Source organism: Panthera uncia (genome assembly GCF_023721935.1).
Source record: "Panthera uncia isolate 11264 chromosome D3 unlocalized genomic scaffold, Puncia_PCG_1.0 HiC_scaffold_8, whole genome shotgun sequence".
NCBI classification, from domain to species: domain Eukaryota; kingdom Metazoa; phylum Chordata; class Mammalia; order Carnivora; family Felidae; genus Panthera; species Panthera uncia.
The window spans coordinates 37,267,557-37,294,681 of record NW_026057586.1 but is presented as its reverse complement, the minus strand read 5'-3'; the positions used below and the strand labels follow the sequence as shown (position 1 = coordinate 37,294,681).

At 42.4% G+C, this 27,125-nt stretch overlaps 1 protein-coding gene and 1 long non-coding RNA gene across 11 annotated transcripts in view; one reads left to right on the top strand and one right to left on the bottom strand.

The window, feature by feature from the left end:
* MAPRE2 (microtubule associated protein RP/EB family member 2) overlaps positions 1–2,059 on the top strand; it is a 157,743-nt gene extending 155,684 nt beyond the window's left edge. For all 6 annotated transcript variants that reach the window (XM_049620224.1, XM_049620221.1, XM_049620223.1 and 3 more), the window contains one exon: positions 599–2,059. In XM_049620224.1, the coding sequence (XP_049476181.1) occupies positions 599–673 (75 nt within the window). In that variant the 3' untranslated portion in view covers positions 674–2,059. The remainder of the gene's footprint in view (positions 1–598) is intronic.
* Positions 2,022–16,939, bottom strand: LOC125914678 (uncharacterized). 5 transcript variants are annotated; one of them, XR_007455388.1, is made up of 4 exons: positions 16,814–16,939; positions 15,614–15,676; positions 7,581–7,818; positions 2,022–3,194 (listed from the first exon to the last, which is right to left on the bottom strand). It is a non-coding gene; the product is annotated as an uncharacterized LOC125914678 (long non-coding RNA). The 5 variants fall into 5 exon arrangements; XR_007455387.1 differs by lacking the exon at positions 15,614–15,676 and having other exon boundaries at positions 7,581–7,836; XR_007455390.1 differs by lacking the exon at positions 15,614–15,676.
* Between the last annotated feature and the right edge of the window lie 10,186 nt (positions 16,940–27,125).

Genomic DNA, 27,125 nt, shown 5'->3' with positions numbered 1-27,125 from the left:
AGAGTCCTTGAGCTACAGCTGCTGAGCCCCCCTGGTGGAGAAGCCCCCCAAACCCGCATGTCTTCCTTGCCTTACCACCGCAACCAGCCGGGTCCGTGCATCAGAGTAGTAACAGATCACAGCACAGTGTCTGCTTCAGGTGGGCATACTACTAGGGCAGGACAGGGAAGGAATCAGAAGTGCCACGTCCCCGGCCCGTGGGGTTGGGTGAGACCCGGGGCCCAGTGCTGTCTCACAGTGGGTTCCCTCGTGGTTGTCAGGATGCTTGTGAGGCAGTGCATTCAGTTCTCTTTCACAAGAGCAGGAGAATAGGAAACGTCTTCTATGAAGAGGTCTTTCCAAGACAGAAGGAGTGTTTGGTGCGCAGATCCCAAGTGTGTTCTCGAATGACCCGTCCGTTGAGCAGGGAAGCAAAGGAGTCTGGGTGCACGCATTGGCTCCTGGGAGCGGGGAAGCGCCTGGGGTGCCGGTGTGCCTACGCCCATGCCCCCTCCCAGCCTGAAGATGCCGTCCTGGGCAGGGGTCGTGGGGCTGTGGCCTCTGCAGGGCCACCCACACATCCATCATTCCAGCCGAAACCTCTCCCCCTGTGCTGTAGGAGGGTCACCCGGAAGAGCCGGAGGCAGAGGAACAAGTCCACGAACAGCAGCCCCAGCAGCAGGAAGAGTACTGAAGGGTCCTGGCAGCTCTCAACTTCGACTTCGCGTGGGAACTTTTCTTCTGGAGAAACGTGTGGCCTCCAGCTCAACAGAAACCAGTTGTTCCCAGTCTGCCGTTAACACCAACGCACTGTTGCATACGCCCGCCATGGCGCTCGGTTCCCGTTTCCTTTGCCAAGACCCATTAGCAGCCGGCCGTGTGGTGGCCTACCTGAGAGATCGTGGGGTCACACATCTTCTACTCACTTGGCTGCTTGAGATTGATTCTGCTCTTTTCATTTCTTTCCAGAACAACTCTCCCCACCCCACCACCACCAACACCCCCTTTTTATCCTGGTGTGAAACAATGGTAATTTGATATATGGTATTTATATTGGCATTTCTCAACCCAGTGTCACTAGATGTCACACATTTGTGGTGCTTTGATGTTTGCAAGTCTAACCTCTGAACATAAATTTGGTCAAATAATAAATTGGAACAAAGGGAAAGAGATACTTGATATGAAAGCCATAAGGACAGTGACTTGTTTTATAGGGAAAACCAGTTTCTCCCTCTACTCCCAACACTTAAGGGAAAAAAAAGAAAGAATCAAAACTAGGACTTCAGGGCCCAGTGTTTCTCCCTGAGCATGTTAGACACACTCACAGTTAGGTTTGAAAGACATTCACTCAAGGACAACACCATCTCAACTTAGCTCTCCATCTGCTTGCCCCACCCCACCCCCCCTCCCAGGTTCTCATGCTGTTTTCTTTCTCAGGGTCCTCTTTGGTGGGCAGCCCCTCTCCCTGTGAGCTGTCAGTAAGCTACAGTCCAGAGGGGGTCTGCGTAGGTCCCGGTCCTCCTGCCTCTCTCTGGGTCTCTGCCCAAAGCCTGTCCTCCACGCTAGGGGACTCCTCCTGTAGAATGCCCTGAGGGTGTGCGGCCCAAGAGCGTGAGCGTCAGGGTTCCGCAGTGAGCTGCACACTCGCCGGAAGTGAAGACCACCTTACTAGGAGCATCATTCCAAGGGAGACGCCAGCTTCCCAAGTCTGGTGTTGACACTGGAATGACAGCACAGGAAACTCTAGGACTCCCAATACCTTCTGGAATAAGGAATCTCCCCTCATTCATACTGTGGCCCTCCTTGTCATTGACCTTTGATAACCTTGGCAATTCATAAAGAGAGGAAACATTAATGAATTAAAAGCATTCCTTATTTTTTTAACAAATATTTGCACATTTTCTTAGTATCTTTCCAAATCTGCCTCTTTTATTCCTTTGACAGATGGTATCCCTTCCTGGATCATTCATTTCACTTGGTTTCTAACTTCAGATTTACTTCACTTGTTATTTGACTTAGCAGGTGCAAGCCAAACAAGTGTGCCCACCCCACTTGCCTCCTAACTGAAAAGCTTAAAATAAATTTCTGAATTATGTATCCTAAAGCTTTGACATTTCTTTATTAATTGATGAACTAATTCTCAATTCCACCATTGAAGCTTTCCACCAAAAGAAGTCTTTTCAAAATCTTTTGCAGCAACGTGGTATCTGAGTTACATGTGAAAGAGTGCTTGTATTTTTGAGGTTATTACAACACACTGTGCAGAATTGGACAGAGGTTCTGTGGTATTTGGTTTCCCTTTCTTCTCTCTCCTGCTTGCTCTGCACAACAGCGGCAGCTCATTTCTCTCAGGCTGGAAAGCCTGGCTCTCGGCAGTGACATCCCTCCCACACCTGGTTACAGGTAGTGGTTGTGCTATACGCGGCATCATGCTTAATGGTGTGGTCCCCTCCTGGCCTTTTGTCCTGAGTTTCCTTGTCAAAAAATAGCTTTTGTAAAGATGCACAGTAAGTAATACCATGCCGATGATACTCCAGTGGTTCCTAGGCAGTTCCTGGCCGGCCCTGGACATCTCAGTAATACCCAGTGCCACGAGGAGTGAGACCCAGACTCCTGTCATGTGGGTGATTGTGTGATCATGTGCAACTGGCCTCAGCCTCACAAGTGACCACTGCTCTGTCCCCAAAAGCCCCAGCCTTCTCAGCTGGAAAAACATACTGGCCTGATACCTTCCCCTTCCCCCGGGGTCATACTTCATTCTCCTTGAGAGAGCCTTGGAGCCAACTATTCATTGATTTAGAAAAGAGCTACAAGTTCCTCTTTCTGTCTCCATCTGAAACCTCTTCCATTGTGCCGTATCGCACGTGACATCATGGATGTTTCAGGAAACCTTTAACAGCTAGCTCTGTCTTCTTTGGCTGCACCCCTGTTTCTGTGCAGACCGCGTCTCCTTTACCAGGGCTGCTCCTTCCTCCCTGAGGACTGCACCCCATCATTCTCCCATCCCAGCATCCAGGGCATGCCGTACTCCACGGCCCCCTATCGCGCATCCTCACGCTGGGCTGAGAAGTACCCCTTCGTGTGCTCCCCCTCCCTCTCAGAAGCCAGACTTCGTTCTTAGTCACACACCTGTGGCTGGTTATAGCACTTCTGCTGCTCATGTCAGATAGGAAGTGATTGAAGCAGGGGGCAGAGAGAGCGAGCCCCTCTTCTTTCTAAGCAGAAAAGCAGAAAAAGAAAAGACAAACACCTTGTTGACCAGAGAGAAGTAAACTCCAGAAGGGAACCAAGAACTCCTCCCTTCCCTGGTGAGTATTTCCATTATTCCGTTAAGGTTTAATATGCATTCAGATTACTTTTACTAAATAGTACACCATAAAGCTTTTGTTATATATTAAATGTAAACTGAAAGGAATGTAAACATATGTATTGTTAATTATAAATATAGATAAGTAATGACATAATAGATGAAAAAGTCTTATTCAGATGTATCTCATTCATTTTACATTACCCGCCTATTGTCGCATGGTAGAATAGTTTTTTTGTCTCTGAATATGTGAATAACTTGACTTGCGTTTATCTTTTTACATATTTAATAAAAAAAAAAGTATATGTTAAAAGGACTGGATTTACAGATTCTTAAATTTTTATGCTAGAGTTTGCTTCTCAGTGAGCATGTGTGTATGAATAGGCTGTTTTCATGGATTCACACAACTGCCCACATTTTAGGATGATTTATAGGGGGTGGGGCAGGGGCGTGTCTTTGCTTTTATTGCTGGCAAAGGTTTTAACAGGAATTAAAGGTTAGTACCTGATATCAGATGTAGCAGCTGTGATCCCTTTTTAAGAACTTCATCCAAAATAAGGATAAGCCGTTCCCTTAGTCAATACTCCACCTGCAGGCAAACGGAAGCCTGGCCCCTGCAGGCCCAGCCTGCCCCATCTGGGCAAGACTGGGCTGGGCAAATAGGGAACCATGACAGAAGCAGGCAGATGTTTCAGAGTAAGGCTTCGTGGCAAAACCACCTCGGATCAGCAAAAGCTTTGGGGTTCAGTGCATTCTCCCCCTCTAGTTTGACAACTTTGGCTAACAGTGGTGATTTATACACAAAAATAGAATCCAAACTTATAGGCCCAGGAAGAGGTGAAAAAAGAAATGCATTAGAAGCGGCCCAGTGAGCCACCTGGAGAGGCTAGAACAGGTGATGGAAGTCTGTTGGAGACTCTGCCCAGGAGCTGGCAGGTTACTCAGGCTCAGCCGACCTATACTCTTCACCCTGAAGGAGGCCAGCCTTCCCTGAACTGCTTTCAAGCACCACCTAGAGGCCAGTTTTGTTTCTATACTATCCTTTGGCGACTGTTTTCCATTCACTTGCCTTTAGGCCCCTTTAAAAGCAGAGAAGTGGGAAAAGGACAGAAGACAAAGATACCGCCACCCTTCTTCATCTGCACTCATGTCTACACCGGGTAAGTTTGTGACAGAAGTCTGAGCCATAACCCGGGTTGGGAAAGCTCATGCTCAAAACCCACGTGCTTCCATCTCATCCACTAACCCTGGGATTTTAAACACTAGGTATTAGACATCTGCACACAAATAGTCAAGAATCCATGTAATTTCTCTTACTTACAGGGCACACCGGTGGACTCTGGTGAACCCATCACTGATGGTACAAGAGTGGTGAAATAACATGTTTGCTCCATTGATTCAATCTGAGATGGTCTCTAAAAATGTAATGCGTTCCTACCGGCATTATGGGTAGGCCCAGCAGTCTGGGGGAGGTGGGGGCAGAGAGGAGTTCATGTAATTCCACTAAGTTGTAACATGCCAGTTCTCTAAAATGAAACACATGACTTCATTTCTGGCCTTCCTGAGTCTTCCTCTTTGCTCTAGAACACAGCTACTGTGATCCTTACAGCTACCGTAACTAGTAAATACCCACCGACCCAGCTTCTCAGCACTCACACACGCCACCCGACAGCATCGGAGTGACAGCAGGGCACCTCCCTGATGTGCAACAACTACTGTTTGTGAAACCGGGAATTCACTGGAAACATTCTGGCTTTATTGCCTAACAAAGGCAATAGGCAAAATCCATTGAGCCCTGGAGGACTGTCAGATGGCACCAGGACTTCAGCTCACATGACTGCCCAAGAGCAGGACCCCCGTTCCCCGCTCTGACCTAACTAGACCCCCCCCCCCCCCCCCGTACAGGTAGGGTTCACACAGGGCACTGGTTAACGCCTTGCTGCCTCCTGTGTTGGCATTAGGATTGTGATCAATGGAAGGCCCAGCTGAAGCTCATTTGTTGAATGCATCTTTCTTTCTCCACCACAAATGTTGCATCTTTGTAGCCTGTCACGTTTTAGCTTCTTCAGGTTTCCTGGGGTATTTTAAGACTGAGTGTAAACAAAGTGTTTTTCAAGGGTAATAATATATCGACATACCTCTGAATTCATGATATTCAGAAGGAACTAGCCCAGTACCTAAATGTGTTCTTTTTTCAGAAAAAAAGCTATGCAGCAAATGTCCCTCATATTTTTATACTATTTCTCTAGGTTTTGAAGTTTATAACTTTTTTTTTTTTTAAATTGTGTTTATCTTATTCACTAAAAATTTTTGGTCCAGTCTCACACCTTAATTTCTAACCTTTAGAAATTAGAGAAGTAATAAAAATTCCCATAAATGTATTCACAGTTTTAATCTGATCTAAATTCACAGTTTTACTACTATGACACTCCCTTCGAATCGGATACATTTATCATACAGATGAAATGTGACCTTCTCCCAATGAAACAATTTTTTAACGGCTTTTCAAAGTTCTTCCCGAGAGACATTACAGAAAATTACCTTAAATGTCAGTCTCTCATAGGCTAAGCTCTCTCAATGATAGGTTCAGGGATCCTCCTGGCCTACAGATACAGACATTGCCCACCCCACCTCACCCCTTTTAGCTCACGTGATGGGACAGAGAAGGAAAATGTGAATTTTACCTCAGAACATTTTCCATTTTTCTTGAGTGATTTGAAATTAATGTCACAGAATGCTGACCAGTCACAGCCAAGACATTATCACTACAACATCCAACGTCGTTTAGTTTTCCTTTCTTTCTAAATTTTGATAACATTTACTTAAGGAAGAAAAACATATTCCTTTTAAAGACTTAATAAACAGAGTGAACGCTTGTATTTGTCATACCTACAGATCTATAAAGGATCAAATGTAATAATTTTTCTCTTCTGAGGACATAATGTTGGAAATTGCAGACATGTGGTTGTATCTCTGCTGTTTTTACTAAGCAAAGACTTCACAGCATAGGTAACCCGTAGTTAGAACACACGATTTTGTTAGCCTCTGAGAATGAAAAAGAGGCTCCAGACTTTTATTTGAAAACACTAATAGTCAGTTTACACACAACTTAAAAATGGTATGCCTGGGGGCGCCTGGGTGGCTCAGTCAGTTAAGCGTCTGACTTCGGCTCAGGTCATGATCTCGCGGTCTGTGAGTTCGAGCCCTGCGTCGGGCTCTGTGCTGACAGCTCAGAGCCTGAAGCCTGCGTCAGATTCTGTGTCTCCCTCTTCTCTCTGCCCCTCCCCTGCTCATGCTCTGTCTCTCTCTAAAATAAACGTTAAAAATTTTTTTCTTTAATAAAAAAAAGTTTGTTGGTAGAAAGGCACTGATAAATATTTATCAGGCATCATTCCCTTTATAAATTCAGTCAACTCTTGAAAAAAAGAAAAGCTGATTTTATGCCTATATTAAGAATTTTTAGGGGCGCCTGGGTGGCTCAGTCGGTTAAGCGGCCAACTTCGGCTCAGGTCATGATCTCGCCGTCTGTGAGTTCGAGCCCCGCGTCGGGCTCTGTGCTGACAGCTCAGAGCCTGGAGCCTGCTTCGATTCTTTGTCTCCCCCTCTCTCTCTCTGCCCCTCTCCCACTCAAGCTCTGTCTGTCTCTCTCTCTCTCTCTGTCAAAATAAATAAATATTAAAAAAAAAAAATGGTACGCCGGGCCACCCAGCTATACAGTCAGCACGTAACATTGAGGAAGAGCCTCATCTAAGTCCTCGGTGTCCGAACTGATGGGAGCGGTGGGCCTACGCCGGCATGCTGCACGGTAGTGTTCTGTTACCCACGCCGGTTTCCAGGCTCTGAACGGCCTCTCCCATTTTCTTACAGGACTACACTGCATGCATTCCACAAAGAAAAACAAAAGCGGTGGGTTTCTATGTAGAAGGGCCCCCAAACTGATGTGCTGTGCTGTGGGGCTGAACCTGCTGAGGCTTTTTAAACCTACAAGGAGGACTCTTGAACGGTTGTACCTGTCAAAGCTGGGCCTACAAGAGCTTTCAGCTCTCTCGTCACTCGCTAGTTTTCCAGCTCAGTGGCAGTCCCCTTACACGATTTCCCCACTGAAGGAGAGAGAAGGGAAGACTGCAAAGGGGACAATGATGTAAGAGGTGATCCCTCTTGCCTTTTAAGATATTTTAAGAATAATCCAGTATCCTCAAGTCACTTGTTCCTGTTTTGAAAATCGCTTGGGGGGTGGGGAAGGGGGACTTGATGCCATCATCAACCCAGATGCAGCTCCACAGCAACACATTACCTTGAGGCAGCAGCTGTGCGCTCACTTCACAGGACAGGCAAGGTAAGAGCCCAGACCCTGGGTGGGGGGGCAGAGGGCACCAGCAGGACTGGCGGCCCAAGGCCAGGGGAGGCGGGCAGGAGGCAAAGGGCCGGCAAGAGGATTCCACCAAGCTTGCAGCTTTGGCGCAAGAGAAGCCCACGGCTCCAAGTATCTTGTCCGTGGAAGATCTTGGTCAGGGGTTCCATTAACATTGCTCCTGTGGAGAAACCATGCCCTAGAAACCATGGAGAGAACTGGCTGCTGATTCACAGAGAGGGTGTTTATTCCTGGTCACGTTTCTGTACTAAAAAGATGTTTATGAATATGCGTTGACTTAACCGTCCTCCCAAGAAGAGAGGGAAATATCAGCAAATATAGACACTCTTTAAAACGATATCCAGGAAGGCTGCTCCTACCACCTCAGACCCAAAAGAGATTTTTAAGCTAAAGAAGGGCAGAGGGAAGCGAGGGTGTTTTTGTTTTCTCCTCTAATGGTTTTCAAAAGCTTAGCACCAATAATGGGTAAAACACAAATCAGTAGTGACTTTTTTACTCCTAATATCACATCAGTATCCTTCAATTACTCTAATGGAACTCTTAAAAAAAGGGGGGGGGGGTTGCATTTTGAATCCATACCTTCCTCAGTCCAAAAAAAAGTACAGCAGTTTATTTTTTTTTAAGCAGTACGTTACATTTGTAAGTGAGGAAATCAGAGCAAAGGCAAATGAGGAGGAGGGAAGAGATGAAGCCAGAAGTATGGTCAGGAGCCTCACACATGCCCTAAGGTCTTCTAGAATTTGCTAGGATGAAGGTGAAGAATTACCACTGAGCTTCCTAGTTGCCAATACCAAGAGGTAAGCAAGCATGACTCAATTTAAAGAGTCCATAAGCTAGAAACAGTTATGTCGAGTAGATGTACTTAGGACTAAGAGAAGTTTCTCCATGGGTCCTAAGAAGAAATTAAGTGAAGTAGGGAGCCTGACCGTCACAGCATCTCACAGCTAATACAGGAACCTTCTAGGGGGCCTGCTCCTATGAGTCACCAGGCCTACCCCAGACGACAAGGTGTCAAGACGCAGTGCAGTAAAAACCAGTCCACCAGGGACCAAAACTGTCTATGCCCGGAAAATTGCTCCCAGAGTTCCAGGCTTCATCCCAGGATAAAACGGTAAAATGGGGGTGGGTGAGGGGAGTTGGGGGCGGTAGGGTCGGCAGTGTTAGCAAGTTAGGGAGTGGGTGTTGGCGCCCCACTGCTTCCCCCGGTGGCTGTAAGTTTATGCTCGGGGCGGGGCGGGAAATGCTCTAAGTCAGCCCCTTGGTTCCTGGAGGGGTTTCCCAGCAATCTCTGTCCCTCTAGTTACACTCTGGGAGTTAAATAACTCTCCCTGATGGAGGCCCCAGGCATTTTTCAAACTGCTGCTTTGATGCTGTATCTCCACAGGCTGTTCATTGCGCTGTCTCTTTAAGGGTGGATATTCATTTTCCTCTCACAGAGCAGAGCCCGCTGAGTTTTAAAATTCCAGATTTTAATCCCACTGGTTTTAAGAACTCATGAAACTTGGCCCAAAGCCAAGTGTGAGGGATGCATCTTCCCCATGTGGAATCCCCAGTCGACAGTCTGTTCATGTCCCCTCTTGGTGCCCACAGGTCCCTTCCTCTAGAAGACAGGCCTGCAGGTCCATTTCGCTCCCTATCCCATCTCCACCCTTCCTCGCCCTCTTTGATGTGGCCTTGTCTCAGTCTTGGGGTCATTGTTAAGGGTGTCACAGATGTCTTCCACTCTTTTCTCAAGTCCAGTGAATATCTTTACGCTCACTACCCTAAATTCTCTGTCAGGCATACTACTTACTCCATTTCGCTGAGGTTTCTTGCTGTGATTTCATCCTGTTCTTGATTTGAGGCGTATTTCTCTGTCTCTTCATTTTGTCTGACTCTTGGGTCTGTTTCTGCATTAGGAAATCAGCTGTGTCTGCTCTTGGAAGTAGTGGCCTTATGAACAGGAGGTACTGTAGTGTCCCCTATTCACCAGAACCTGATGCTTCAGGCATGTCTCCTACGTGTGTTGCACGTATCTGGCTGCTGTGACTGAGCCGCTTTTTCCTTCAGTCCAGTCATCAGCAGGAGCTCTGTTTGCCTGTTGGGCGCAGGGTTTAGTCCCTCTGGTGTTAGTAGGTCAGCCTGGGGCTGCCTTGGGCTTGAGTTCAGTGGGACCAGGCATTTGCCAGGGATGCATTAGCATCCAAGTGCAGGGTGCTTTCCCTATGTTGTCCCCTGAGAAGCTGTCCTTGGTGGACAGGGCCTGCAGTCAGACCAGCTGCCTGCCTCTAGCCCACTGCTGGGGCTGCAGTCTGACTGGTGTGTGTGGTTATCTTTCCCTCTCCCCAGGGCAGGAGTCACTGTGGCGTGGTGCTGGCTCCTGTTGGTGCTGCTTGCACACTGCCATGCTTGTGGCACTGCTTTGGAGGGTCGCGAGCCAAGAGTGTAGCGGAGGGGACAGATCCATAATGCGCAGGTAGTGGACACACTGCACGCAATGTGTGTACTGCCCATACGGTGGCAGCAAGGTTTGTGTGCTGGTCCTCTGCGAGAGAGGGCTTGCCACTGCCAGAACTAAGGCAGGCCTGGCTGGAGGGGGCGGATCTGCTGCAACCGAATACTCTGTTCGGCGAGGCTGTCGCTCAGAAGGTGAGATAAAGGGTTTCCCAGACAAGCAAAAGTTAAAGGAATTCATCACCCCTAAACCAGCCTTATAAGAAACGTTAAACAGGATTCTTTGAATGGAAAGGAAAGACCCTAAGCAGGAGTAAGAAAAGTGGGAAGCACAAAAGATGTAAAATTAAGTATATCTGTAAAAATCAGTCAAGAGATGATGGCAATAAATACATACCTATCAATAATTACTTTGAATGTAAATGAACAAATGCTCCAATCAAAAGACACGGGATGATAAATAAATAAAAAAATAAGACGTCTATATGCTGTCCACAAGAGACTCATTTCAGACCTAAAGATACATGTAGATTCAAAGTGAAGGCAGGGAAAATCATTTACATGCAAACGGAAGTGAAAAGAAAACCAGGGTGGCAATACTTAAATTGGATAAATAAAAAACAAAGACTGTAACAAGAGACAAAGAAGGACATTATATAATCAAAGGGAACAATCCAACATGAAGATGTAAAAACTTTAAATATTTATGCACTGAACATGGGAGCACCAAATACATAAAGCATTTAGTAACAAAATAAAGGAAGTAATCAATACTAACACAGTAATAGTAGAGGACTTTAACACCCCACTTATATCAATGGACAGATCATCCAAACAACATCTACAAGAAAACAATAGCTTTGAATGACACATTGGACCAGAGGGATGTAAGAGATATATTCAGAACATTCCAGCCTATAACAGAATACACATTCTCTTCAAGTGTACATGAAAAACTCTCCAGTATAGATAACACATTAGGGCAGAAAATAAGTCTCAAATTCAAAAACATCTAAGTCATAACATGCATCTTCTCTGACCACAACACTATGAAACTAGAAGTCAACCAAAAGAAAAGATCTGGGAAGGACACAGATACACAGAGGTTGAACAACATGCTACTAAACAACAAATGGATCAACCAAGAAATCAAAGAGGAAATTTTAAAAAATACATGGAGACAAATGAAAATGTAAACACAATGGTCCAAAATCTTTGGAATGCAGCAAAAACTCTTCTAAGAGGTTACTTTATAGCAATACAGGCCTACCTCAGGAAGACAAATCTCAAACGACCTAACCTTACACCTAAAGGAGCTAGAAAAAGAACAAACAAAACCCAAATCCAGTAGGAGGAAGGAAATCATAAAGATAAGAGCAGAAATAAACAAAATAGAGACTAAAAAAAAAAACCAGTAGAACAGATCAATAAAACCAGGAGCTGATTTCTTTGAAAAGATAACAAAATGATAAACTGTTAGCCAGACTCTTGGGGAAAGAAAGAAAGATAGAGAGGACCCAAATAAATGAAAGAGGAGAAATAATAACCAACATCCCAGAATTACAAAGGTTGTAAGAGAATATTAGGAGAAATTATATGCCAACAAATTAGACAAGCTAGAAGAGATGGACAAATTCCTAGAAACCTATAACCTCCCCTAAAACTAAATCAGGAAGAAATGGAAAATTTGGTAATTGGTCTCAATTACCAGCAATGAAATGGAATCAAAAGTCTCCAAACTAATGAAAGCCCAAGACCAGACAGCTTCACAGGTGAATTCTACCAAACCTTTATATAAGAGTTAGTACCTATTCTTCTCAAACTATTAAAAAAAAAAAATAGAAAAGGAAGGACAACCTCCAAATTCATTCTATGAGGCCAGCATTACCCTGATATGAAAACCAGATAAACATCTTACAAACGAGAGAACTACCAATATCATTGATGAACGTAGATGAAAACTCAACAAGATATTAGCGACTGAATCCAACAATTCTTTAAAAACAAACCTCATTCATCACGATCAAGTGAGATTTATTCTAAAGAATAAATTCTAAAGGATGGTTCAAAATTCACAAATCAACAAGATACATCACATCAATAAGAGAAAGGATTAAAACTGTATGATCATTTCAGCAGATGCAGAAAAAAGCATTTGACAAAGTGTAATGTCCAGTCATGATAAAAACCCTCATCAAAGTAGGTTTAGAGGGGGCATATCTCAATATAATAAAAGCCATATATGAGAGGCACCTGGCTGGCTCAGTCAGTGAAACAACCAGCTCTCGATTTCAGTTCAGGTCATGATCTCATGGTTCACAGGATTGAGCCCCACATGGGGCTCTGTGCTGACAGCATGGAGCCTACTTGGGATTCTCTCTCTGCCCCTCTTTCTCTGCCCTTCCCGAGCCCATGCTCTGTCTCTCAAATAAATAAACTTAAAAAATGTTTTTAATGCCATATATAAAAACCCACAGCTAATATCATACTCAGTGGTGAAAATTTGAAAGATTTTAATATCAGGAACAAGACAAGGATGTCTGCTCTCATCACTTTTATATAATAGTACTGGAAGTCTTGGCTGCAGCAATTAAACCACATAAATAAAAGGCATTCAAATTGGTAAAGAGAAAGTAAAAGTTTCACTATTTGCAAATGACATGATACCAAATACAGAAAACCCTAAAGACCCCACCCCCCCAAAAAAAACTACTAGAACCAATAAATGAATTCAGTAATGTTGTAGGGTACAAAACCAATATATAGAAATCCATCGCATTTCTATGCACTAATAATGAAGCAGCTGAAAGAGAAAATAAGAAAACACTCCCATTTATGACTGCACCAAAAATAACAAAATACCTAGGAATAAAATTAACCAAGGAGGTGAAAGACCCATACTACCTGAAAAATATAAAACATTGATGAAAGAAATTGAAGATGACACCAAAAAATGGAAACATATTCCATGCTCCTGGATTGGAAGAACAAACATCAAACTGTCCGTATTGCCCAAAGCAATCTACACAATCAGTACAATCCTTATCAGAATACAACAGCATTTTTTTACAGAACTAGAATAAACAATCCTAAGATTTGTATGGAATGACAAAAAAAACCAGATAGCCAAAGAAATTTTAAAAAACTAAGCTGGAGGTATCACAATCTCAGACTTCAAGTTATATTACAAAGCTGTAGTAATCAAAACAGCATAGCACTGGCACAAAAACAGTCACAGAGATAAATGGAACAGAATAGAGAGCCCAGAGGTAAATCCACAACTATATGGTCAATTAATCTTCAACAAAGGAGGCAAGAATATACAATGGGAAAAAGACCATCTCTTCAACAAATGGTGTTGGGGAGAAATGGACACCTACATGCAAAAGAATGAAGCCGGACTCCTTTCTTACACCATACACAAAAACTCAAAATGGATTAAAGACCTAAATGTGAGACCTGAAATCATAAAAATTCTAGTAGAGAGCATGGGCAGTAATTTCTCTGACATTGGCCATAACAACATTTTTCTAGATGTACATCTCCTGAGGGAAGGGAAACAAAGGCAAAAGTAAACTATTGGGACCACATCAAAATAAAAAGTTTCTGCACAGCAAAGGAAACAACTAGCAAAACTAAAAGACAACCCTACTGAATAGGAGAAAATATTTGCAAATGACATTTCCAGTAAAGGGCTAGTACTCAAAATAAAGAACTTATACACCTCAACACACACACACAAATAACCCAATTAAAAATGGGCAGAAGACATGAACAGACATTTCTCCAAGGAAGACATATAGATAGCCAACAGAGACATAAGAAAATGTTCAACATCACTCATCATCAGAGAAATGCAAATCAAAACTACAATGAGGGATGCCTTGAGTGGCTCATTTGGTTAAGCATCTGACTTCAGGTCATAATCTCACAGTTCACAGGTTCAAGCCCCATATCGGGTTCTACACTAATGGCATAGAGCCTGCTTGGCTCTCTCAAAATAAATAAATAAGCTTTAGAAAGAAACTATAATGAGATACCACCTCACACATGTCAGAATGGCTAAAGCAACAAATGTTGGCAAAGATGTAGAAAAAAAGCAATCCTCTTGCACTGTTGATGGGAATGCAAACTGGTACAGCCAATGTAGAAAACAGTATGGAGGTTCCTCAAAAAGTTAAAAATAGAACTACCATATGATCCAGTAATTTCACTCCTGGGTATTTATCTAAAAATACAAAAATACTAATTTGAAAGGATATATACACCCCCGTTTATTGCAGCATTATTTATAATAGCCAAATTATGGAAGCAGCCTAAATGTCCATATGTCTATGGATAGATGAATGAATATTTTGTCTCACAAACACACACACACACACACACACACACACACACACACACACACTGGAGTATTACTCAGCTATAAAAAAGAATGAAGTGTTGCCATTTGCAATGACATGGGTTGAGCTAGAAAATATAATGCTAAGTGAAATAAGTCAGAAAAAGACAAATACCAGATGATTTCACCCATATGTGGAATTTAAGAAAAACTAACAACAACAACAAAAAAGATAAGCCAAAAAACAGACTCTTAACTATAGAGAACAAACTGATGGTTCCCAGAGGAGAGATGGGAGGGGAGACAGGTGATGGGATTACAGAGTACCCTTGTGATGAGCATTGAGTAACACAGAATTGCCAAATCACTCTATTGTACACCTGAAACTAATAACACTGTATGTTAACTATACTGGAATTTTTAAAAAAGTAAAATAATCCACCATGCAGAGGAAAACAAGAACAGGCTTTGAAAATGCACTGACCTGGAGTCAAATCCCAGGCACATCATTTCTAGTTGTGTGATTTTAAGCATTTCTTAACCTGTTTCCTCATCTGAATACATAGAATAGACCTACCTTGCAAAGTCATTCTGAAGAATAAAGGAGATAGCATGGATAAAGTACCTTGCATATAGTTTTAATAAATAGTCGCTATTATTACTGATTTTTCTGTTGATAGTCTATGAGGGAGGTGATCCAGATATTAGAAGACCACCACTACCCTAGTACTAGACATCTCAGCACTGCCCACTGCTCCCCCCACCACGCACCTGCAGAAGGAATAGCCCTAAGCAGTCATAGATTGTAACCCCAAGATCCTGTCCCCACCCAGCCATAGCTGATGGTGAAATTCTAACCCAGGGGCACTTAGTCCAGGGTTGCCGGTGACCACATAGCCTGACTCTACAAACTGGACCACTCACAGGGTCCCCTGCCCTCCTCTCCGTCTCATTTGTACTAACGATTGAGGACTGAGCAGTGGAAACGAGACTTAGATGCAGAATGAAGGGAGCCCTGAGAAAGCATCATGGCAAGTGATGTTACACATAAAGAAGATGGTCTGAAACAGAAAATAGAAGAAGCGAAAGGAAAAGAAAACAGACAAGCAAGAACCAAGGAACAACATTTTAGCTAAGATCCATAAACATCTACTGCTTGCTTGAACCCTGAACGACTCACCAGTTAAGTTTTGCTCTTGAAATCCAGTTGATCAGTTTTATCGATGTGACATGTATGTGTAGTCTTGAAGTCAGAGAAGTAACTTAAATGAATTTCTTCCTTGCAACCTAAGATATTCTCAAAAATTGAGGCTCTTGACAGGGACTAACTTGCCCAAGTTTACAGAGCAGAAGGGACCTTCGAGACAAGGTGATCCCAAGCCCAGCAGCCGGGCCTCATCCGGTGGCTATGTGTGTGAAGTGTCCTGGGCATCCAGCCCCTTTGAGGCTTCAGAGGCTCAGACCTCTGAGCATCACACAAGCAAGGGGAGACCCCAAGCAAGAATTGCCCAGCTGGCCCACAGAACCACGGAAATAATAAACTGGTTTAAGTCATTAAGTGCACGGTGGTTTGTGATGCAGCAACAGATAACCAGTGCAGTGTAGTTAATAGCAAAAGACAAGTTTTATGTTGTTGCTATGTGCAAACATCGTGCAGAGGGAATGTGATTTCAGTTGCGTTTTTGCTATGCCTGCGCTAACATAATTTGGCACCTCACTTTTTTGAGTTTCATAAAATGAAAACGTAAAATGGGAGAATCAGACGACATGATCTTTGAGATCCCTTCTGGTTCTAAAAATTCTGACTGCCAGCAAATGACACAGTCAAAACATGGCCCTAGAGGGATGGTTCCCTAGGCTTAACATCTGAACTACCTTATTAAAAAAAAAAAAAGTCAAATGCAAAATAAAACTGCTTTTAGAGGCACAGTAGGTGCTTAAAATTTGTTTGAATTGAAATGCCACCTTCATGGGTACTTCAACTTAATTTAAATTGTCTTTTCTCACTCACTTGACCTGAGGTCACTTCCTAAGCCAATGGAATAAAAGTAAACACAGATCCAAAGTGAACTGTCAACACAAAGCAGTTAAAGAGTGATCTCAGGTTTGTTCTTTCACTCTCCTCTAGAGCCTTGTACCAAACTTCCCAGAGCTCCAGCCAAAGAGCATGTCTACCCAACCTGCTGCCTCTTGGGGTCATTCCAACCCAGGGCAGCTGAGCAGGTGGAAACTACCAGCCAGTCACCCCTTACATACCACACCCAGCTTGCACATGAGCCCCTCTCTTGGCAGTAAGGACATGTCCTCCTCACTCACCTCCATCCCATTCCTGGCACTTTTTTTCCCACTCCTAAGAAGGAAGAAAAGATCCTATATTTACCACACCCTGTGCCCCAAACATGACACGGTGAACAGGAGTGTCAATTCCTCCAGGCTTTCCAGAAGCTCTATAGCTGCAGAGAGGAGCATGGCACCGGAAGAAAACAGAGCCAGTGGAAGGGCTCTGATGTGATGTCACTCAACTGGCAACCATCCTTCCTCACTGTGAAGTAACAAACAGGTACACTGTGAGGTCGTTGGTGAAAGGAAACCCATTACAAGTGACCGTTATCTAAAAAGTTCTTATTCTTCCTGCCCTGCTCTCTCCCCAAACTTCCTTCTCCTAAAACTGCCTTCCTTATCCTAAGGACAAGAAAGCCTGGGCTATTTCCAAAGGGGAGCTTAATGGGAAATGCTTCCTCTAGATAGATTTCTTTATTGGTTCTGATTTTAAAAACAGCTCAGGAATAATTTTAAAACCACATTTTACTGGACATGCCCTTCACTTTCAACATAGAAATCACACTATCCACCTGTCTCTGTATTCCCAGCGTCCAAATAAGGGAGGAAACGTAGCCACTGCCACATTCACCATGACACTAGCTCCCAGTGGCCTGATGATACAAGACTGCACATTCTGCTTTGGTTACCTCTGATGAAGAAAATCGCAGCAAAGACAGTGACCCCACAGATGGTCCATCCTCTGACATGTCCACGTACACTTGGTGACTCATCTACCAGCGTGATGCATAAGGACCTATCCTTGCAGTCTGGCAAGTTACTAGGCTATTGACTGAAACTTATTCAATATGCTTATCTGGAACAGGGATGATAACAGTAGCCTTGCTGTATGCCCACAGGCTAGCACATCCGCAGGGCTCAGTAAGTAATAGTTACACGTGGGGTACCTGGGTAGCTCAGTCGGTTGAGTGTCCAACTCTTGAGTTAGGCTCAGGTCATGATCTCATGGTTCATGGGATCGAGCCCCGCACTGACAGTGTGGAGCCTGCTTGGGATTCTCCCTGTCTCTCTCTCTCTCTCCCCCTCCTTCCCGCCCGCCCTCTCTCTCTATTTCTCGCCCTCTCCCTCCCTTCCCCACTCAAGCTCTCTCTCAAAATAGACATTTTAAAAAAAGATTCTCTCCCTCTGCCCCTCTCCCCAGCTCCTGCTCACTTGTTCTCTCACGCGCTCTCTCAAATAAAAATTTTAAAAATAAAAAAAAGCACACAAATAAGTAATAGTTACATGCACGCATGTAAACAGCTTAGCATTGTGCCTGGGACAAAATTAGTACTCAGCACATTTGTTGCCTCTGCAGTTAGCAGGAGGAGTAATAGTGGCGGTAGTGATGGTACTTTTTCTCTCAATCCGTGCTGAACTGAAGTGTGGCATGAAAAGGAGATACTCTCTCTGCTCTCCAGGGACACAGGCTGTTATACAGAGATAGTACCTATGCTACTGCTCCTTTTCAGATCCCCCATTGCCACCATTTTCCTTTCTAGCTCTAAATTCCTGCCTCCTCTCCCCACAATCCACCCACTTCTATACACCCAACTCTTCTAGTTTATGTTCAGACCTAAGAAGAATCAAAGTTTCCATAGTTAAGTGGAAGATGATAAGCTTTCTGCTTAATACTAAGTGCTGGAAATCTTTAGGGCTACACGTTCTAAATGGTCTCTCTTGACAGAAATGGAACTGGAAATCATTGGTCACCTAGCAGGGTCCCAGAGACAATGCACCTTGCATTGTGTCAACATAGGTTTCTCTTAAAGGAGTATGTCTTCTCTGTTAACACATTATATTGTGATCACTGGTGTTTAAGCTGTGTTCATATTGGGTATGATATTAGGGATGGACCATTTTGTCTACAAATTTAATATCCCCAGCATCCAGGATTTTAAGCACATAGAAAAAACTCAGTATGTTTACTAAATAAAGAAGACGAAAGGTACAGTGATAGAGTTTAGAGGTATTTTCTATATATCCATCTTACTCTCCATTAACACAAGTAACAGAAACTTAATTCTCTATTAAAATTACAGTCCATGTGGTCAGAGGAATAGATCAAAACACAGAACTGGAGAGAACAGTGAAAAGTCCCAAGTGTGTCCTAGGCACAATGCTAAGCTGTTTACATGCATGCATGTAACTATTACTTGTTTTTGTTTTTTTATTTTTTTAGTTTTTATTTGAGAGACAGTGCAAGAGAACAAGTGAGCAGGAGCTGGGGAGAGGGGCAGAGGGAGAGAATCTTTTCTTAAGATGTCTATTTTAAGAGAGAGCATGAGTGGGGAAGGGAGGGAGAGACGGAGAATCCCAAGCAGGCTCCACACATGTCAGTGGGGCTCGACATGGAATAAGCATGGAAGTATTACATCATGATCTTTAAAAAGCTACCACTTCATCATAGAATATATTTTCAAGCTTTAGAAATTGAATGTTGTTGATAAATAGTAGATTCTAACTACATGATTGCGTTTAATTTTGAACTTTTCTTATGTAAATTTCAAAACCAAAATTGAAAGGTCGTGAACAAGAATAAAATGTTGAGTTAGAAAAAGACTTAGCATGGGGTGCCTGGGTGGCTCAGTCAATTAAGCGTCCGACTTCGGCTCAGGTCATGATCTCACAGTTCGTGGGTTCGAGCCCCACGTCGGGCTCTGTGCTGACAGCTCAGAGCCTGGAGCCTGCTTCAGATTCTGTGTCTCCCTCTCTCTCTGCTCCTTCTGCATTCACGCTCTGTCGCTCTCTCAAAAATAAATAAACATTAAGAAAAAAAAATTTTTTAAAAGATAAAGACTTAGCAACTCTCTAGGCCAATGATCCTCAGAATGTGATCATAGGGCCTTTGGAGACCCCAACAACCTTTCAGGGAGTCCTTAAAATCAAAGTCATTTTCCTAATGATACTAGGGCATTACTCGTCTTTTTCACTCTCATTCTTGCACCATGAACAGTGGATCTTTCCAGAGTTTACAGAATGTATGATATCACAGCAGACAAATGCAGAAATAGATTTAACAGTCCAACTGTCTTCTATTAAGCCAGACCTTAAGAAAGTTTGCCAAAAATATAAAATAGTATCACTCTTGTAAGTTTTTGTTTTGAAAAATAGGTATTTTTCATTAAAATGTGCCATGTTCATATATGAGCTCACTGCTTTTTACAAAGAATATTTTTAATTTCCCACTTTTAGTTTCTAATATGATAAATATTAATAATTATAATCCATATAAACAAAAGTTCTTTGGCATCTTCAACATTTTTTATGAGTCTAAATTGGGTCTGAGACCATGAAGTATAAGAACCACTGCTCCGGACCCATGATTTTTAACCAGGGATTGGCATTCAAGTCAGCAAATCAGGTCCTGGCTCTTCTCTGTGGTAACTGATAAAGAGGGCAAAGAAGCTCCCTGGCCTCACCTATAAACTTAGAAAGTCACAGTTAAAAAGAGTGCTGGGGTCAAAAAACATTGTGAATTAGCAGTGATCATTCCTAAGAATCTGGATATAGGAAATGAAAAGGAAATGAGAGCCAAAGATTCAAAGGTTCTCAGGTTAGACAACTGACAGACGAGTATTGCCTCTGGTAGTTGAAAATAACCGGACTGGAATTACAGGAGAAGGTATGAACCCAGTGTTAGATGGCAGATCCCAAAAGTGGAGATGCCCTGTCTCCACCTCTTCTTGGAGACAGAGAACTGCAGGGAGGTGGGCAGTCAGAACCAGCAATATAGATTTGAGTTTTAGCCCTCCCTCGTGACAGGTGGCATCCAGAGGTGAAAAAGCCCATCAATGAAGTGAATGTGGAACATGGAGCTGTTCAAAGCAGAACTGGAGGTGAGGCGCTCATTTTAGAACGAATTAAAGAAGAGCCCAGGAGATGCTGGGAAAGGCCGACTCAGAGACCAGAACAATGCAGGGCTCTGAATAGTATCTTGACATGACATAGCCAATGGATGGGTGGCAAGATGGAAGCAAGGACAAAAAAGAGAAAGAAAAGAATCAAAGGGGACAGCTTCAAGGAGGACTGATTGGTCAACCATATCACAAGGAAAGACACAAATGATAAACTCTGAGACACTAATGGATTTGACAAGAATTGGGTCATTGCTTCAAACCAAAATTTTTAGTAGAGGGGTCAAAACAATACGTGAAAATTGTGTGAAAAATATAAATGCATAAGGAAGGAAATAAAGAGGATGAAGGAAAGAAAAGGAAACCAATCCTGCAAAGACTTTTGGTATTTAAGCCAAGATCACTTGTGTACAGCCGGGATGGAAATACCCAGTGGCCTCAGTGCCATTGCACGTGCTCAAGGCAAAGAAAAGAATGATGGGTACCATGACTCACAGGATCTCATCATCAAACCACCCTCTCATAGGACTATTTTCTGGTCGACCAAAATACAGTCCTAAGAAATCCTGTAATTCAGAGGTCAAAAAAGGTGAAGGTTAAAAGACCTAGTCTGATCAGATATTATTTAAAAAGAAATATTTAGAATTGAATAGGTCTTGAGTAGGGACACAAATAATAAAAATCCAACTATCAGAGTTTCATATATAAAAAGGAATTGCTATGACAACCACAATTCAACCTCCACAGAAAATATAAATAGGAACCAGAATGAGAAAATTATAGAGAAATGTGGCTTTTCTGATTTGGAAACCATTTCAACTACTATTCTTTAATGTTTTGCTCATTTGGCTCTGATATGAGAACATGAAAATAGTCTTCCATTTCAATAGCTTCTTTGTATTACAAATTAAAATGAACAAACCGTCCTTTAATGAAATGAAACTGGAAACTAAGACCATTTTAATGATTTATGCCACTAAGATGCCCTGTCCCCTTCATTGCTACCTTCTAATATTCAAAGGACCACACCAAAATTAAAGAATAAACATACATTAGATGCATTCTATTACAGGCCAGATAGTAAGAGCAGATACCAGAGAATGTAGAATCAATACATTTTTAGCTGCCAGAGTGTAAAGTTTCAAACCAGTTGTAAAGGACCAGTTTCCCACCTCTTCTCCAGCATTTTCCTTTAACCATGACACTTCCTGAGACCTGCCATGTAGTTTGCTATTTATCTGATTGGTGACAGAAGGTAGAATAGTGCAGGGTCAGATATCCCCAGCTTCTCCTAGGATAACCTAGTCATTTTCACTCTCCTGAAGCCAGAGTAATCAGCTCTTACAAGCCCAGGGATCCTGAGGATTCAAGGTTAGAGAATCCAGCAATTTGACCTTTTGCACAGTGCATATGCCTTAAGACATTTTCACTGTAAAGGAAGCAAGCTGGCTACAGGTGGCTCTTTAATGAACTCGGCTGCCTGACCTTGTCCAGGCACCTGTAGTGTTCTGCCTCCTGCCTGCCCTTATATCTTCATTTCCTAGGTCTAATGCCCTCAGTTTCCTTGCTGTAGCCTCATGCCCAGTTTTCCTCTCTCTGCTCTGGCTTCTTCAGCTAGTCTGGCACCCCACTTGAGCTTTGCCCTGGATGCTTGTCATTCAATCTCCTATGGCTCTGCTCTACAGCCCAAGGGCCAGGCCAGCCTGCCCTTGCTCTAAACCCATCTCCAGATCCAGGAACCTCATCTGTTGCAACTCCAAGCCTGCCAAGTGGAGTGGTTTGGACATGAATCAGTTCTAATCACAGAAGGTCTCCAGTAGCACTGAGCTTCCTCTCATGTCACCCAACTTCAACACCTTCCCAGGGAGAAGGAAAGCAATTCACTATTCATTGTGCCTGACAAAATCAATCACATGCATGAGAGTCCTTATGATGCTGCTGTTGAACTATAAGGCTTATCATCCCCTGTATTAACCAAATTGAAATCTGTCAGTCATACCATCATAAATTAATTATAAATTAGGACATCAATGTCACCATATTCAGAGTATATTTTGCTAGATCCTCCAGAAGTAAACTTATATAATAATCTGTCATTGTTAGCAGGTAAAAATCTCAAAACACACAAGTTGTATGATCTAAATCCAAGTTCTTTGCATCCAAGAATTTTAGTTTTTAAGAATCTTCTATATACAAATCCACGTAAACTCCAAGTCTCTATATAGCATCATCAAAGCTGGGAAGGGCATCCTGAAATCAGGTTAGCTATCCCCAGCACCTGAAGCTCTTTCAAAGACCTGAAGACCTGAAGCTCTTTCAAAAGATGGGTGGTAACTGGGATGCCTGGGTGACTCAATCAGTTAAACATCCGACTTCAGCTCAGATCATGATCTCACAGTTCATGAGTTCAAGCCCTGCGTCTGGCTCTATGCTGACAGCTCAGAGCCTGGAGCCTCCTTTATATTCTGTGTCTCCTTCTCCCTCTGCCCTGCGCCTGCTCACACTCTCTTTCTCTCAAAAATAAACATTATAAACATTTTTAAAAACAATAAAATACAGATGGTTATTAAGTGTGCAATGTATATATTGAGTGAATTTGTCAAAGCAAACTTGGTTCATGGATTCACACCTCCACTTTGGAAGGGTCTGTACCAGGTACATGACACTAGTGAGGATTTTAGATCCTACAGTCATACTGGAGAAGGCAAGACATAAGTATAAACAGACATAAATATAAACAGGCTAGATTGCCTGATCAACATGTCACATGGAGTAAGACCACCCATAGAGTAAGGAGGGAAAACGAGGGCAGGAGATACCAAGGGGAACAAAACTTCCTGAAAAGTATCTTTTTTCAGGGTTTTCTTCCACTATGCCCTATGACATAAAAATACCTATGAGAGACTTTTTAGCTATCCCATAACTCTCATAAATTCAGTATGCTTTCATCTTTGCCATACAGAATTATTTGTGCCAAATGCTAGTTTTCGAGAATATCAAGATCTTCGTTGTTGAGCACACTCTGGTTTCAGTGCCTTGCTGTTCTTTCCTCCTTCCATTTTTCATCTACCTACTGCTGAACAAGGTACAAGCCAATAAAATAGAAAAGGATGAGAGAAGATCTGATGTTGCCTTTCATCTACTTCACTCCTTGCTCCCATTAATGCCCCAGGTCCAACTGGGAACAACGGTCCCTCTCGTGAAAGAAGTCTCTCTCTGGGCACAGGACCTGTATCAAGCAGGTTTCATGGGGCACAGGGCTTTTTTCTAAAGAATCTAAGAGAAGAAGAGGTTGCAAACTATGGGACACAGCTAGTGAGTCTCACAGCTGAGTTTTGAACCAAGGCTAATCCATACTAAAAGCTCCTTACTCCTTTCTCCGGTGCCTTCTAATTTACCTTCTTAGGCTTAAACTGACATTTAAATGTTATTCCAAGTCTCCAGGAAAGAAACATAGGGCAGGATGGGGAGGCAGGAACAGACATTCATAAATGAATATTTGTTATAATTCTACAACAATAAGGTGTATCATAGTGACAACAATAGAAATCTTTTACTATCTTATTAGAAAATAATATAGTTCTTGACCAGGTACATAAAATTGCTGCCTGCTGCAACAGAATCACTAACATGATAACTGGTTTTGTTATTATAGTCTTATGCATATGTTATTTTAGAAGTAAGAGCTAACACAGGTTGTCTGGGGTTTTTTAAACCAGATGCCCAGCATTCCTAATGAGCACATGATAGAAAATTTAAATTTCAAAGCAAATGTCAATGCCAAAATAATAAATTATTTTAAATATTCCTCCCACAGAACCCTGATTCTACATGGCCAAGCGTACACATGTAATTATTAGCAGGTTCACTGGCACAAAATGGGCCAGATGTGAACATGACTCCAAATTGCTCATTTACAACCAAGCCCTCCAGATACCCAGTCCTGACAGCATTGAATCAAATGAATTGATCAAAACATCTAGGAGTGAGAAGGGACTGGACCTACTGCTCATTCAGAGTATTTGTCTCTTTATAAGATCCCCACCATATAGACATCTGGCTACATGCCAGAGTCATGCCCTGTCACCTGGCTACACTGACCAAAGAGCTCACTCTACCCGAGCAAAGGTCACTGTTCCATTTTGGACAGCTCTGTTTGATGATGCATTCTGTCAGAGTAAACAAATCAGTGACCAGTCTGAGGACATGGATACATGTTTATTTTCCTCTGTAACACAAGTCAACAAGAAAGTCTGTAATCGAGTAAATCAAAAGAGGTTACAAAAATTATGACACATATGTTTAGACTAGTTGAAGCAGATCAGGTCACTGAGCCAACGAAGAAATGGTACCTAAACCATATGAGTAAGCTCGTATTACACATCTACATTATGCAGTGGTTTTAACTCTTAAATAAATTCACCACCACCAAAAAAAAAAAAAAAAAAAAAAAAAAAATCACACTGTTGGTTGAGTACTGATAGATAAATACAGCGCTTTAGCCAGAGGAGGCAGGTTTTATTGTTTCTATCACAGTCACTGGACACACCAGGTCTTTCTCTGACCTAGAGAGGGTACACACAGCATGGAGCTGAAATAGCAACCTCATAATTGCTGAAATATTCAGATGGTTTGACAATCCTCTAAGTAGTGCAATTTAGGAGAACTAGACTTCTAGATAGAAAACCTAGGCATTATAAACTTAGGATGCAGAGTGGTAAAAAGTGACATCTCACCCTTATTACAGACTGTTCAGGTAATGAACTGATACTCTGGTCAAAACAAAACATGTGAAGATCTACTTTTTCAGTCCTGAAATTAATACTTTCCTAATATTTAACATTTTGTTTGTTTTTCAGTGTCTTTCTCTTGAATGGGAGGTTTTTTCCTCAAATAGTGAAACAATGTAAGGGTTTGTAATCTCAGTAAATAGCCTGAAAAGATCTTCTCTCCATGTACATTCTCAAGATTACAATTTGGATTCTTTGAGTTTAATGAGGACTAGAGTCAGACTGTTTCCCATTAAAAAGAGAAAGGAGTAAGGACAAAATTCAATAAGTGTTCAAGTAAAATATAGCCATCCTAACATCTGTGTTATATTAGAGGAGACACAAGACAAAACATTGACTCTTGAGGTTAAATCTAAATTTCCTGCTGCAGTTCTCAAAGAGTTTGAGAGTTTAGATGAAAAAAGGCAACAAGGAAAATGGAACCCCCCCCCCACAAAAAGTCCAAAAGTGAATTTCAAAAGTTATTAAATGCCAACACTTAGTTATTTCTTTGAGGGACCAATTTAGTCAGCAATTACCCAATAGCCACAAACAAAAATCAGTGAAAATTCTGCACTGTGCTCCAGTGTTCTCCAGAGTTAGGGCTGACACACCTGTGATCTGTAGGTCATGGGAGATGCCAAACCACGGCCTCGGAGTCTTCATCTCTCTTGCGGGATGTTGTTGAATATCCACATCTTTCTCTCTAGTATATTTTTACATTACACTTGAGTTTCCAAAGATATTATTTCAGTCTCCTTTGGAATCTAATGGGCTTTAATTTCAGAACCTATACTGAAGAAAACTCAAGCTCCCAAGTCAAGGTCAACAAGCAAGACCAATGATCTCAGCAAAAACTAAAGAGCATGAGATCAGAACCAGGATTCAATAAACTCCATCCTCAAGTCTGGCTTTCAAGCCTGAAGCTCCTCCTTTATCAAGCTTGTGAGTAAAACTAAGTTTTAATAAAGTAATGCTGACCTACTGGCTTTGGTGACTCTGGGGAAGCCTCTCTAAAATCCCACTGATCGGAAGTGTGTATGTGCACGCGCACACACACACACAATGTAGATGAAGGATCTGTTACTCTGAACAACTCAGAATGAAATATACTCTTATACCAAATTCCATGATAGAATGAGGTGCCTATCTCTAAACATTGCATATCAAATTTCTTTTTTCAACCACAAAGATTGCGATTGAATTGAGGAAGTAGGATTAGAAGGACAGATTTGCCATGAATCATTTTAGGCAAATCTTCTATCAATTCATACCTCACTTTCAGCATCCAAGAAATCCAGATTCTGTTTGGTCTTCAAGACCTCTTCCCAATGTATCCTTTTTGTCCTGTCTCAACAGATGGTTACCCCTTGGCTACAGCCCAACAAACCCTATTACTGTTCATTCTACCTCACTGATTCCTCCCTCCCAGTCTCTTTTTCTGGTTTCTCCTCTTAATGTTGAAAGCTCCCGGGGCTTAGTATTTGGCTCTCTTTTCTATCAATACTTTCACCCTTGGAGAGCTCATCCAGTCTCTATATGCCAGTGACTCAAGTTTGTATTTTCAGCTCAAACTCTCTGCTGAGCTCCAGACTTATAGATACAGCTGCCTGTTTAATATTTCCATCTGGCTAACAGACATCTCAAACTTACATATCCCAAATTTAACACCCAATTTCTCTCTACCCCACCCTTCAAACATACAGACCCTACAGACTTCCTGTTTTCAGCTGGTAACAACTCCATT